At 37.3% G+C, this 14,271-nt stretch overlaps 1 protein-coding gene across 2 annotated transcripts in view; it reads right to left on the bottom strand.

The window, feature by feature from the left end:
- Positions 1-14,271, bottom strand: part of Samuel (SAM-motif ubiquitously expressed punctatedly localized protein) — a 532,479-nt gene that overhangs the window by 148,812 nt on the left and 369,396 nt on the right. For both annotated transcript variants that reach the window (XM_075295802.1, XM_075295803.1), the window contains exon 5: positions 1,390-2,037. In XM_075295802.1, coding sequence (XP_075151917.1) covers positions 1,390-2,037 — 648 coding nt within the window. The remainder of the gene's footprint in view (positions 1-1,389; positions 2,038-14,271) is intronic.

Genomic DNA, 14,271 nt, shown 5'->3' with positions numbered 1-14,271 from the left:
AAAATATGTTTGGCACATATGTTAGAGAAGCGATTTTTTTTGAGGGTGCACATAAAATGATAATGAAAGATAAAATGCATTACTATTCACTACTGCTGTACCCTCCAATAAGAGCAGAATGCTCTTTCGTTTCGATAAACAAAACACATGCCCACACATATATAACATACAATGCTGCCAAAATCACATGCTTTTTCTTCAAATGTCTAATCTCTTTGTTCCGAATGTCTATTCTTTATATTCCGAATACTCATTTTAATATTCAAATTAAATAATATTTAGACTTAAGCATATCAAATTTTTTTTCGAAGCCTCATTAACATTCCAAGCATATAGCGTATACAAATGAACTCATACAACAGTTTTCCGAATCAACGTTCAAGCAGTTTCGCATTTGATATATTCAGTTCGTCTTCAAAATGCTCTAGAAAGCTCAGCGGCAATTTACAATAATAATAATAATAATTTTTATCAAATATAAATTATCTTGTTCGCATCTTTAAGTACCGACTAAATTACAGTCAAATTTATATGTGTATTGTTAATTTAAAATCTAGAGTTCGGTGTGTAGGGCATCCATCGAAAAAATTGTCTGATATCCAACATCTATTTCGGAAGATTAAATACAAAATGCATCATCAAATATAAACTCCGCTTAGACTATTTTTCTATATCTTGGAGGAGAGAAACAGGTTTAGACTTGGCACCTTATGATCAAATAATGAATTTCCACGAATATCAAGGGACATTGGGAACTTCTCTCATGTCAAATCATGTTATAGCCAAACCTGTGTAGTTCTCCAACGTGGTTAATTCTACGACTGGTTTTTGGATTTTGCCAATTTTATTTGGCAAGTGGCACCTTCGTTAGTTTACAAGTTCATAAATAATTTTTATTTTTTATTCTAATTCCAATCCATTATTTTTGAAACTTGGTACAATTTGAACCCAAAATGCACTTTTTTTATTCTCGTTGGTACAATTTAAAAATTTGATTTGACAAGGGTATGTTTTTTTCGGCATCATGTCAGTTAATATGCTGTATTTTTTCCGAAATGCGATTCGGCATTTCTTTTCGCTACCATTAACGATGTCCGCAGCCGCTGTAGGAGTTATTCTACTCAAAACTTAAAACATCGATTTAGAAATCATGATTCCAAGATATTTAATAAGAAAAATAAAATAATTTTAAAAATGGGGGGCCTCGGCAGGATTCGAACCTGGACCTCAAGATATGATGCGGTTTGTAGCCGGCGACTGGTAACCGATATTTAATGTGAATGGTAACCCATTATTTTTAAAACGTTGGTTATTACTGATATTCATAAAAGGAATCACTTTCGCTAGTTTTTGTAGATGTGTATATTCAGAATTGGTTTCAGTACTCACTTTAACATATTCCGCACAAATATCTATAGTTCCAACGAACTCGCAAACATCGTCCACTGTCCAGGAGTTGACCTCTTCGCTGTGTGCCTGACACTGTCGTGAACTTACGCCACCAGAAGCGGCTGATGTAGAGTTTCCGATGGCGATTGGTTTAAATGAGTTTGGAACTGGGTCGTCTGGTGCCGTCGTTGCTGCGGGACTGGATAATGAGTTTTCATTGAGGGGCGGGGGAGATGGCGATGTTGTTGCACTCGATGCTGAGGTTCGTCTTTTAGTGGTCACATCCAAAAGACCATCACCACTACTTTGGCTTGATGTGGACTCGGCTTTGACACGTTTTGAAGTTGGTGTCTGAGAGCTGAGGTCTAACGGGGAAGCATTCCTTTTATCACCGGTAGTCTTAGCACTGGCCGAATTAGATGATGAGTTAGTTGTATTTGTTGTACGTTGACTAGATTGCATGGAGAGTTGTTGCTGCTTCTGTACTTGGGCAGAGTACATTAATGAAGGGGAAATGAATTGAGCAGCTTGTTGTAAGGCCATATTCAAGCTGGGACTGGGTGAAGGCGATGCATTGGCTGCACTCCGTTTTGTATTGTGATTCATATGTAGAATGTTTTGCATTTCTGTTTCTTTTACTGCTCGGGCCTAAAAAACGTATGAAGAAAATTAAGAGACATAAAATATTGTGAGTATTTTTGTTTTTTTCAAGGGCGGCTATAAAAATAGAATTTAACAGATTTGAAAAATTCATCCTAGGTTAGGTTAGGTTAGGTTAGGTGGCAGTCTGATGTATCAGGCTCACTTAGACTATTCAGTCCATTGTGATACCACATTGGTGAACTTCTCTCTTATCACTGAGTGCTGCCCGATTCCATGTTAAGCTCAATGACAAGGAACCTCCTTTTTATAGCCGAGTCCGAACGGCTTTCGACATTGCAGGAAACCACTTAGAGAAGCTTTGAAACCCTCAGAAATGTCACCAGCATTACTGAGGTGGGATAATCCACCGCTGAAAAACTTTTTGGTGTTCGGTCGAAGTCAGCGTTACCGTTGTGCCACTTTAGTGGCAAATTTGCCACTTTTCTTGGGCGGTGCCACTTTTGCGCCACTTTTTGTTTGTGCCACTAAATGTGATACTTCTTACGATTTTGTGCCACTTTTCCAATAATTTGTGCCACTTTTTCAAAAGTTTAAATATTATGGGTAGTTATCACCATAGATGTGTTATTAAGAAAATTTAATATTGTGCACCAACAGCCTTCGCTCATTAATTCTTATTACGTGAACAGTTACGATTCAACTTATTTGGTAAACCGTACTTTGAATATGCCAAATTTATTGTGGCATGAAATATCAGTATAAATATGAAAATGTTTAAGGTTTGTATTACGACCGCAGGAAATAATTGATGATGGATCCCATAAGGACCCAGTTAGAAAAAATTGCAATCGCCTTTGGACAGATTGTTCCCATTCTACTATATTCCTCAAAATGAATGCTGGAACAGTGGACAGTATTGAAGCATTACCTCATTAGAGAAAAATTGGAAGAAATGTCCTAAGAAATTAGAGAAAGTATATGTTAAAGATCCAAAATGCACTTTCAAATACCAAAGATTTATCTTAAATTTTTAGTTTATATTATCAAAAGTATGAATACCGTTAACAAAACATTCCAAAGCGAATCCTCCTAAACGTGAGTACTATGTTCGGTTTTCGAGTTGAAAATCACTTTATTTTCGCGATTACTTTTCCTGAAATAATCAAAATTATAAATGATTGAGTTATTGAGTTAATTTATCTGCTTTATATTGAACTGTTTTAGTAAAGTAACCGCGAAAATTTCAACTCGAAAATCGAACATAGTGCTTACCTTAAATTGTTTATTAATTATATTTAACAAAAATATTCTATTACAAATATACATAAATTTTGTAAGAAAGTTTGTAAAAACGTGATTTAGCAGATATCGACTATAAAAATTCTTTGTATATTAAAAACATTAAAACAATATAGATAGGTCACAAAACGACATCACAATCCGAAAGTTGTGGACAAATTTTACCATGAATTGACATAAATGACAAAAAACTGAAGAAAAGGGGGCTCCGCATTACTTAAAAACCAATGATGATATAAATTATTTTGATATCGTAAATAAATTTAAAGATATAATTGAAAGGCCTGATTATTTTATAGACGCTTAAAAAATAATTTTAAATAGGATTTGTTCACCAATTTGTATGAATTCGCAAAATATATTTTAACTTGACCTCATAGCAGTATTTATTTCTTAAGTTTTTTTTGTATAAGTTAATAAAAAGAATGTGCCACTTTTCAAAAATAATTGTGCCCCTTTTTTCGATCATCGAAATCATCCTAGGGAGCATCGCGATTTGTGAGGGGACTTGTTGGTTAAAACGAAGGAATGTGGGAAGTTTGCTTTCGATCAGGTCCATCCTTAACGTACCTCCCATACAAAGTGAAAAAAAGTATCTGATTACTCAGAGAGGGTAAAATTTCGTAGGCTTAGATCCGAGATTTTTTTTTAAGGTAAGAGCCTAGATGACTGACCGTTTTACTGGTATTTAAGGACAAACAACAAAAAATTGTATATTTGAGTTTCTGTCTTTGATTTTGCTATATTTGTCAATTTTCAATCACCACAATGAAATTCTGCTAAAATGTTGAATTTTTTAAAATTAATACCAAGTTTTGAAAAAATTGTCCTTTTTTCAAAATTACCAGAATTTTTTATGATTGCAAGTTAACATCACGCATAAACTACAATCTAAGAAACTTAATAAACATTTGCATAAAAAAATAATACATGACCGAAACTCCTTCCTGCAATTTTTCTTTGCCTTAAAAGTGAAGATATTTCTAGACAATTATACCCGAATTTGATTTTTTCTTATTATAATCAACCCAAAAAAATAATGCCAGAAAATAATGAGAGATTTAATTTTAGTTGTCGTCCTTTGTAAATTGAGCCCGCACAGAAACAAGTGTTGTTAATTTAATGCCCATTTTAACTTCCACATAGTTAAAAAAATTTTCTATAATATAGTTAAAGGAAAACTTGTAAAATTTTAGTAAATATTGTTAGTTCACTAACTACGGAATGGAAAGGATTTCCCTTAAATAAATTTCCAAAACAATAGTTAATGCATCGTTGATTGTATTATAAATATATATAGACAAAATAAAAATCTTACTACGAAATGTGAATATTTTACTAAGAAAAATTTTTGTAGTAAAAATTAACTTAACCACACTACCGATTCGCTTGATGGCTACCTACAGCTTGTTCCTCTTTTATTATAAGTTGGATTATTTTTCCTTGCACTGAAAATTTTAGATAAAGTAGAATAAAAAGTAGTTAATATAATGCTTGTCGGGTGTATATGATTTTTTATAGATTCCTCGTGCGCCCTCAAAAAAATCGCTTCTGTAACATATGCCCCAAACACATTTTGCTTCAAGCATACACATTTTCTGGATTGGTCCAAACAAAATACACTGGTAGAAAAAAATTTTTATGATTTTTTTTTGTTTATACATTTTTAAGGCGCCAATTGGTTACTTCCATTATTTTACTTGCAGCATACCCTCCAGGTCTCTCTTTCTAAACACATGTATGTTTATAGGCTATTTCTAAATTAATATATGTTTGCATCCAAGCATATTATATTTATAAACATTTTATGTCCCAAACATAATATGTTCTAACATATTAACATATATGTCCCAAACATGTTATGCTAGTTCATGAACATTATATGCTTGCACTTAAAAATATGTTATTGTGCTAAAAAAATGTGAGTTCCAAACATATAATTTTTACACCCAAACATATGAAAAACAGTCTTTTTCGTCCGCGTAAATTTGGAATATATTTTACCTTATCCGATAGATAAAATTCCAACTAATCAAAACATATGGTATTGTAAAATTAAGCAGATAAATCAGACGTGTGGGGACGAGTTTAGTTGCAAAAATCAAAAATAAATCAGAAAGAAAAGTATAATATTATACGTCTTTGATGCAAATTTTAATTTAACTTGATGGGGAATAGCCCAAAGCAAGTTTTTATAAAGTTTATATTCTTTAACGAGGATTATGTGAGAAAAGTAATTGTGAAAATGGCGATTTTAGGGGCTAAACTCGAACTTAATACTCGCCTTAAATACTAAATGCTATACTGGCAACGTGGTGCAATGGTTAGCATGCCCGCCTTGCATACACAATTAATATCAACCGTCGAACTGAACGGACGTGTTTTCTAATAGCGGAGGATTTCATCGTAATAAGTACTTATTACGAATTTCACGTGTGGTGGAAATAATAAACCACCATGCAGCGAAATTCAAAGTCATCCACTGGGTTGCTAACTTCAGGGCCCAGTGGACGGGTAACGACTGAAGTTATAAATTTGGGCAGTGACCAAGAGTCAGGCCCAATTAGTCGACTGGCGGTGACACTTTGGCAAGTCGAACCTTTTCTAAGGTGACGACATCAAAAGGAGGCAATCCCTCTCGAAAGAGATTCAAGGAACGAAGAAATGCTTTGTTTATCCTAAAGAAATTAGGATCAGTCGACCCAAGCACGTTGTCGGCTAAGCAAAGCGATTCCTTAAAATGGGCTCAAGGAATTCTTGAAGCTGGAAAAAGGGAACGATCACCGGATGAGCTACCATCCTCTAAACGGGATCAAAGATCGTTTGCCTCAGTTGCAAAAGACAGCCTTGTGATGGCTATTATTAATAAAGGAGCATTGGACGGTATGATTCCAAGGCAAAAATGGGGGGAAATTGAGAACGCGATGTCTGGTGTCTACTCAGAGGTGCGAAAAAAGTTTCCCGGACCAAGTCCTCGACGGCAAGATGCTGGATGGTATCAAGGACGATATAAGTTAATAGCTTTTGCAGACCAGAGGTCTATGGATTGCTTTAAAGCTGCATTGATGCTAATTGGTGAAGTTTGGGAAGGAGCCGCTTTGGAGTTAGTCGATAAAAAAGACATACCGGCTAAACCTAGAGCACATGCATGGATACCGGCAAACCCTCCTGATCCTGAGTCAATACTAGAGAGACTAAAAGAATGTAACCCAGATCTTCCAACCGCCGATTGGAAGGTTGGTCGTTTGGATGAGGTGGATGGACCAAGACGACATGCGGTGTTTATATTAAACATAGAGTCGCTGCCACATCTAGCCCAGACCCAAGGACGCGTAAGTTATGGCTTTCATGATATCCATATGAAGGTATACAAAAGCGATCAGCCAAAGGATACCGAAACGGACAAGCCTCCGGTAGAGTCAGCAGTGAAAAAGTCTCCTAGCGAAGCCGAAGGAGACATAAAACCTGCAGACTATGGCGAAAATCATATGCGGGAAGTTTCTACAGGCTCAAGCCTCACCAAAGCTGAACCGCGGATTGTTGCGAGAGTCACCGAGATCTGTGAAGAGGAAGCCCTTGATGACTCAATTGAAGCGGCTGATGTGACGGTGGTTGAAAATTTGGATGGTTCTACGGTTCCTCCAGATAAATCTTCACCATTGTAAGGCCGCTTGTGCTGCCTTAAAAGTTCTCCTGATGAAAGGAGACATAGATATAGTTCTTATTCAAGAACCATACATATATAAGAACAAGATCTGTGAATTAAGCACTCCGGGTTTCAAACTTTTGCATAATACCGGTAACGATATAAATCGAGCATGTATAATTGCTAAAAACGAACTAAACTTGTTTCTGCTTCCTTCATTGAGCAATGCAGACACTGTCGTAGCCAGTCTAGAGATATCCACATGCAAATATTGGGTATCTTCGGTCTACATGGGACATGATAGGGATATGCCACCCTGTGCCGTTAAGACCTTAGTTGAGGAGTCACTAAAAACAAAGACAAAACTCATTATGGGATGCGATGCAAATGCACATCATAGTATTTGGGAAGTAGTGATACTAATGCAAGGGGAGAGTCGCTAATAGAGTTTATTTTGCGTACTAACCTGGTAGTTTGCAATAAGGGAGATGCACCAACCTTCGTCACCAGGAACAGACAAGAGGTTTTGGACGTAACGTTGACCTCTCCGGAACTGAATGATAAGATATCTGAGTGGCAAGTTTTGAGGGAACATAGCTTCTCAGATCATCGCTACATCAGTTTCAGATTGGCTGTTCGTACTTCAAAGACCATATTTCCGCCAAATGTTAGGAAAGCTGATTGGAATAGGTATAGGGAATCGTTCAATTTGATGATACCGGAAGTGCCGGAGACAGCGTCCAGTGAGGAGACGTTGGAGGTACTTTTGGACACACACTTCCCTGGAAATCAGACGGTTGAACCATGTTCCGGCGGTGTAACAGAGGCTCAGCGATCATTTCCTATCGAGGAAATTGTGTCGGAATCTAGAATAAAATGGGCTTTAAATAGCTTTGGACCATTCAAATCCCCCGGACCTGATGGAATTACTCCGGCGGAGTTACAGGCAGTGGCTGAAAGAATTATCCCCTGGTTGACGGTGATATATAAACAATGTGTAAACTTAGCATATATTCCAGAAAAGTGGAGGGAAACAAAAGTCGTCTTCATACCTAAAGCAGGAAAAGCCTCTCACTCGAGTGCGAAGGATTTCCGACCAATCAGCTTATCCTCATTCCTACTTAAGACCCTGGAGAGGATGATAGACATGTATCTTAGAACTAGCGTGGATTCAGGTTTGCTCTCGAAACGACAGCATGCATACTCGAAGGGCAGGTCTACTGAGACCGCATTGCATGAACTGGTCAGCTTTATTGAAAGCTCACTATCTGTCTAAGAATACACAATCGTGGCGTTTCTAGACATCGAAGGGGCGTTCAATAATGTCCATCCGAGCTCGATATTAAATGGACTTAAAACTCTGAATGTTGATCCAGGTATACTTAGGCTGTTAGACGAACTTCTAATGAAGAGACGTATTTCAACCACACTAGGGCAAGCAAACATACAAAGGTATGTGAACAGAGGCACTCCCCAAGGAGGAGTTCTATCACCTCTTCTTTGGAATGTTGCTATAAACAACCTTTTGGTTTCTCTAGAAAAAGAAAGGATAAAAGTAGTGGCATACGCAGATGATGTGGCGCTAGCAGTCAGGGGAAAATTCCCATCCACAATCAGAGATATTATACAGAGAGCTCTCCGGATGACTGAGAAATGGGCGAAAGACAATGGTCTTGGTGTAAATCCAGCAAAGACAGAAATAGTCATGTACTGCAAAGATCGCAAAACTCCCACGGTTAGGCCTATTTCCTTAGGGGGTACTGAAATTCCCTTTGGTGAGTGTGCAAAATACCTTGGCGTTATTTTGGACAGGAAGCTGAATTTTAGGCTTAATATTGAAGAAAGGGCGAGGAAAGCAACGGTAGCTTTATACTCGTGCAAAAAGGCAATAGGGAAAAAGTGGGGACTAAAACCAAAAATTGTACATTGGCTATACACGGCAGTGGTTAGACCTATAATGCTATATGGTGTTGTAGTCTGGTGGCCGGCACTTCACCAGCCGACAAGTTTAGACAAAGTTCAGCGTATGGCGTGCTTGTGTATCTCAGGTGCATTCAGCAAGACAGGAACAAACTCCCTTAATGTCATACTGCATCTATTGCCTTTAGACATTTTGGCCAAACAGTCAGCTGCAACAACGGCTGTGCGGTTGCGCGAGCTATCGCTGTGGTCGGAAAAAAGTTACGGTCACAGTTCGGTCCTCAAAATAATGCCAGATGTGCCTAAAGTAGTGGATTACACTTTGGCGAATCCACTTTTCGATAACAAGTTTGAGACTCTAATTCCCAACAGTGAGGCGTGGTGTACACGGACCCCGGGGAATAAAAGATATATAGATTTCTACACTGATGGCTCCAAATTGGATGGCCAAGTGGGTTTCGGAGTATATTCTAAAGATCTGGAAATTCGAATAGCGAAAAGATTACCTAATCACTGTAGTGTTTTTCAGGCTGAAATATTGGCAATAAGAGAGGTGGTGAATTGGCTGAGAAGTAATGTTCCAACAAATATTGGCATTAATATATACTCAGACAGTCAACCTGCAATAAAATCCTTGGACTCTGTGTTCCTTAACTCAAAAACGGCCATAGACTGCCGCAAATCTCTCAACGAGATGGCTGAGCAGTACAATATTCACCTAATATGGGTGCCTGGTCATAGGAACATACCGGGGAACTGTGAAGCAGATGTGTTAGCAAGGCTAGGAACTACCTTACATATGCCAGGGGAACTAGAATCTGTTGGTATGCCTCTGGCCACCTGCAAGCTCTTACTGCGTGAGAAGGCTGTTATGATGGCCAATATTCGATGGGAAAAATGCAAGGGTTGTAACGACACCAAGCAAATATGGCCCCATTTAAACTTATACCGCACACTAGATATGCTAGTGTTCTCAAGGCGTCAGATAGCACTCCTAATATCTGCTATAACGGGTCGCTGCCTGATAGGCGAATTTGCAAAAACTATAGGTGCGAAGTATAATGACTATTGTATAAGCTGTCATGACGTGGAGGAAAAGGAATCAATTAAACACCTCTTGTGTGAGTGTCCTGCTTTTTGTGTAAGGCGTAAGCGAATTTTAGGAGCATATAGCTTTAGATTAGACGTTAACTTAAGCAGTTTGTTAATGTTTTTGGAGCAATCTGGTTGGTTCCACAAAAGTAAATAATAGAGAAGGTTCAGTGGTTAAGACTAGAAGTGCCCATATGTAATAGGTACTTTTAGTTAAATGTGGTATCACAATGGACTGAATAGTCTAAGTGAGCCTGAAATTTAATCGGGCTGCCACTTTAACCTAACCTAACCTAACCATACACAAGGTCGTGGGTTCGATTCATGCTTCGACCGAACACCAAAAAAGTTTTTCAGCGGTGGATTATCCAACCTCAGTAATGCTGGTGACATTTCTGAGGGTTTCAAAGCTTCTTCAAGTGGTTTAACTGCAATTTGGAACGCCGTTCGGACTCGGCTATAAAAAGGAGGTCCCTTGTCATTGAGCTTAACATGGAATCGGCCAGCACTTAGGGATAAGAGAGAAGTTCACCAATGTGGTATCACAATGGACTGAATAGTCTAAGTGAGCCTGATACATCGGGCTGCAACCTAACCTATACTGGCAAGTGTAAATTATGTATAATATTTTAATATATAACAGGTTGGCTGATAAGTCCCCGGTCTGACACATAGATGGCGTCGCTAGTATTAAATGCATATTATTTTTATATAGTACCAACCTACAAATGATTCGTGTCAAAATTTGACGTCTGTAAGTCAATTAGTTTGTGAGATAGAGCGTCTTTTGTGAAGCAACTTTTGTTATTGTGAAAAAAAGGAATTTTGTGTTTTGATAAAATACTGTCTTCTGAAGGGAAAACATACGGTGGAAGCAAAAACTTGGCTTGATAATGAATTTACACCCGACAAGCATTATATTAACTCTGCCCCAGGGAGCACTGAGGAGGGTGAACGCAGTGAACGCCCGAAAGAGGTGGTTACCGACGAAGACATCAAAAAAATCCACAAAATGATTTTGAATGACCGTAAAATGAAGTTGATCGAGATAGCAGAGGCCTTAAAGATATCAAAGGAACGTGTTGGTCATATCATTAATCAATATTTGGATATGCGGAAGCTATGTGCAAAATGGGTGCCGCGCGAGCTCACATTTGACCAAAAACAACAACGTGTTGATGATTCTGAGCTGTGTTTGCAGCTGTTAACTCGTAATACACCCGAGTTTTTCCGCCGATATGTGACAATGGATGAAACATGGCTCCATCACTACACTCCTTGAGAAGGAAAAAACCATTAACAGTGACTATTATATGGCGTTATTGGAGCGTTTGAAGGTCGAAATCGCGGCAAAACGGCCCCATATGACGAAGAAAAAAGTGTTGTTCCACCAAGACAACGCACTGTGCCACAAGTCATTGAGAACGATGGCAAAAATTCATGAATTGGGCTTCGAATTGCTTCCCCACCCACCGTATTCTCCAGATCTGGCCCCCAGCGACTTTTTCTTGTTCTCAGACCTCAAAAGGATGCTCGCAGGGAAAAAATTTGGCTGCAATGAAGAGGTGATCGCCGAAACTGAGGTCTATTTTGAGGCAAAACCGAAGGAGTACTACCAAAATGGTATCAAAAAATTGGAAGGTCGTTATAATCGTTGTAAAGGGTGATACGGTCAAAATTTGGTCAATATAAACTTGACGTATATTTATATTTGGTCAATATAAACTTGAAGTAGGTTTATATGACAATATAAACCTGAACACCCCTCATTTTGAAGGTGTGTGTGTGTAGAATGTTGCTCCTATTTTGATTTTGGAATTCACTCTTCAGTTGTCAAAATGCCGTCCAACAAGAAGAGCATCGTATCAAAATTTTCCTCCCGCATCGCGAAAAACCGAGCTACTCGCACGCAAAGCTGGCAAAATCGCTAAAAGTTGTCAAATCAACCGTTACAAACGTAATTAAAGTGTTTGGGGAACGTTTGTCGACAGCCAGGAAGTCTGGATCGGGGGGAAATCGAAAACCGGAAGCCGCTGAGACGACAAAGAGAGTTGCCGGTAGTTTTAAGCGAAACCTTAACCTCTCTCTCCGAGATGCCGCAAATAAGCTGGGTGTATCGTCTACAACCGTGCATCGAGCCAAAAAACGAGCCGGACTATCGACAAGAAGGTAGTGACTCCAAATCGCGATGATAAACAAAATACGACGGCCAAAGCGCGATCCCGGAGGCTGTACACGACGATGCTGACGAAGTTTGACTGCGTGGTATTGGACGACGAAACCTACGTCAAAGCCGACTACAAGCAGCTTCCGGGACAGGAGTTTTATACGGCAAAAGGAAGGGGTAAGGTAGCAGATATTTTCAAGCACATAAAACTGTCAAAGTTCGCAAAGAAATATCTGGTTTGGCAAGCCATCTGTACCTGTGGCTTGAAAAGCAGCATTTTCATAGCTTCCGGAACTGTCAACCAAGAAATTTACGTGAAAGAGTGTTTGAATAAACGTCTGCTGCCTTTCCTGAAGAAACACGGTTGTTCCGTACTGATTTGGCCGAATTTGGCATCTTGCCATTACGGTAAAAAGGCCATGGAGTGGTACGCCGCCAACAACGTGCAGGTGGTTCCCAAGGACAAGAACCCTCCCAACACGCCAGAGCTCCGCCCAATTGAGAAATACTGGGCTATTGTGAAGCGGAACCTAAAGAAGACCAAAAAACTGCGAAGGACGATCAGCAGTTCAAGCCAAACTGGCTTTCTGCGGCGAAGAAGGTGGACAAGGTGGCTGTACAAAATCTGATGGCAGGTGTCAAGCGCAATTCGGCAACTCGGATTAGGAAAAGCGAAAGCCTAACTAAATATTTTTCCTGAATTTTATACTAATTGAACTTGAAAAAGAAATTTAATTTGATTTTAAATAAACGATTTCACCGATTTACACGCGTTTTCCCTTGACCAAATTTTGACCGTATCACCCTTTATCGCTCTTGAAGGGAACTATGTTGAATAATAAAAACGAGTTTTGACCAAAAAATGTGATTTTCTTTGTTAGACCGGGGACTTATCAGCCAACCTGTTATATATATATATCCCTTTCCGACCGTGTACGCACAATTGTGCGGGTAACTTTAAGTCTCTATAATTTCTTTAATATATGACGTACTGCGATAAGAGCGGCAAAAAAATAATTGTGTATGCTCTCTCTTTGTCTAAGAATGTGAAGAACCGTTATAAATATTTGCTTTTCATATTAATTTTGTAGTTTCAGCAACGTACTTTGCGCATTTGTAAAAATGAGTGGAAGATGTAAGTTTGCAAATATATTAAAATTATTTAAATTGTGGAATATTTCATCAAACAAGTGTTTTCAATAAGAAAACATTTTAAATATTGTATGCAAACAGTAACTACGTGATTATTTTGTGTTTTTTGATATTTTTACGTCCGGACTTTTACCGGAATTTACCGGACTACAACAATTGTACGCATCCTGAAGAAACAGGATACAGGATCAAACTGAACAAACTTAATAATTTAAATTGTTCTATGTACACATAAATAACAGAATTCAAAAATTTAGGAAAATCTATCACGTGGATCGGCTATAGGTCGGAAAGGGATATATATATATATATATATATATATATATATATATATATATATATATATATATATATATATATATATATATATATATATATATATATATATATATATATATATATATATATATATATATATATATATATATATATATATATATATATATATAGATAGATATATATATATATATATATATATATATATATATATATATATATATATATATATATATATATATATATATATATATATATATATATATATATATATATATATATATATTGTGAGAAGAATTTCAAAGATGATATGAAAACCGTTAGAAGTTAGATATCAATATGTACGATAGAATTTGATAATATTTTTATATTTTGTATAACTGTGCAATCATCTGAAAGATTATAAAACAAATCCACACAATAAAAACTAGCCAAATCGATGAAAATGACAACAATTCATTGAATATATCAACTTATGCCATATATCTATATGGATAGAAATCATGGAAATTGAAATTAATTACTTTAGTCCTACTAACATAGAATATTACTCATTTGAAGAATCATTTACCAGCGTGCGAATAAAAATATTTCCTTTATTGTATATCATAAGCCATAGCCATGTGTAACATAATAATAATTTTTTTAAATAAAGTACTGATGGCTATAGAAAAGTAACTTGTATTATACGAAAAATTTCTTAGTTGTATATAGGCTTGTTGTATCT

This window comes from Haematobia irritans, chromosome 2 (genome assembly GCF_050003625.1).
Source record: "Haematobia irritans isolate KBUSLIRL chromosome 2, ASM5000362v1, whole genome shotgun sequence".
Taxonomy (NCBI): domain Eukaryota; kingdom Metazoa; phylum Arthropoda; class Insecta; order Diptera; family Muscidae; genus Haematobia; species Haematobia irritans.
The sequence above is the reverse complement of the archived record's forward strand: the minus strand, read 5'-3'. Positions and strand labels throughout refer to the sequence as shown.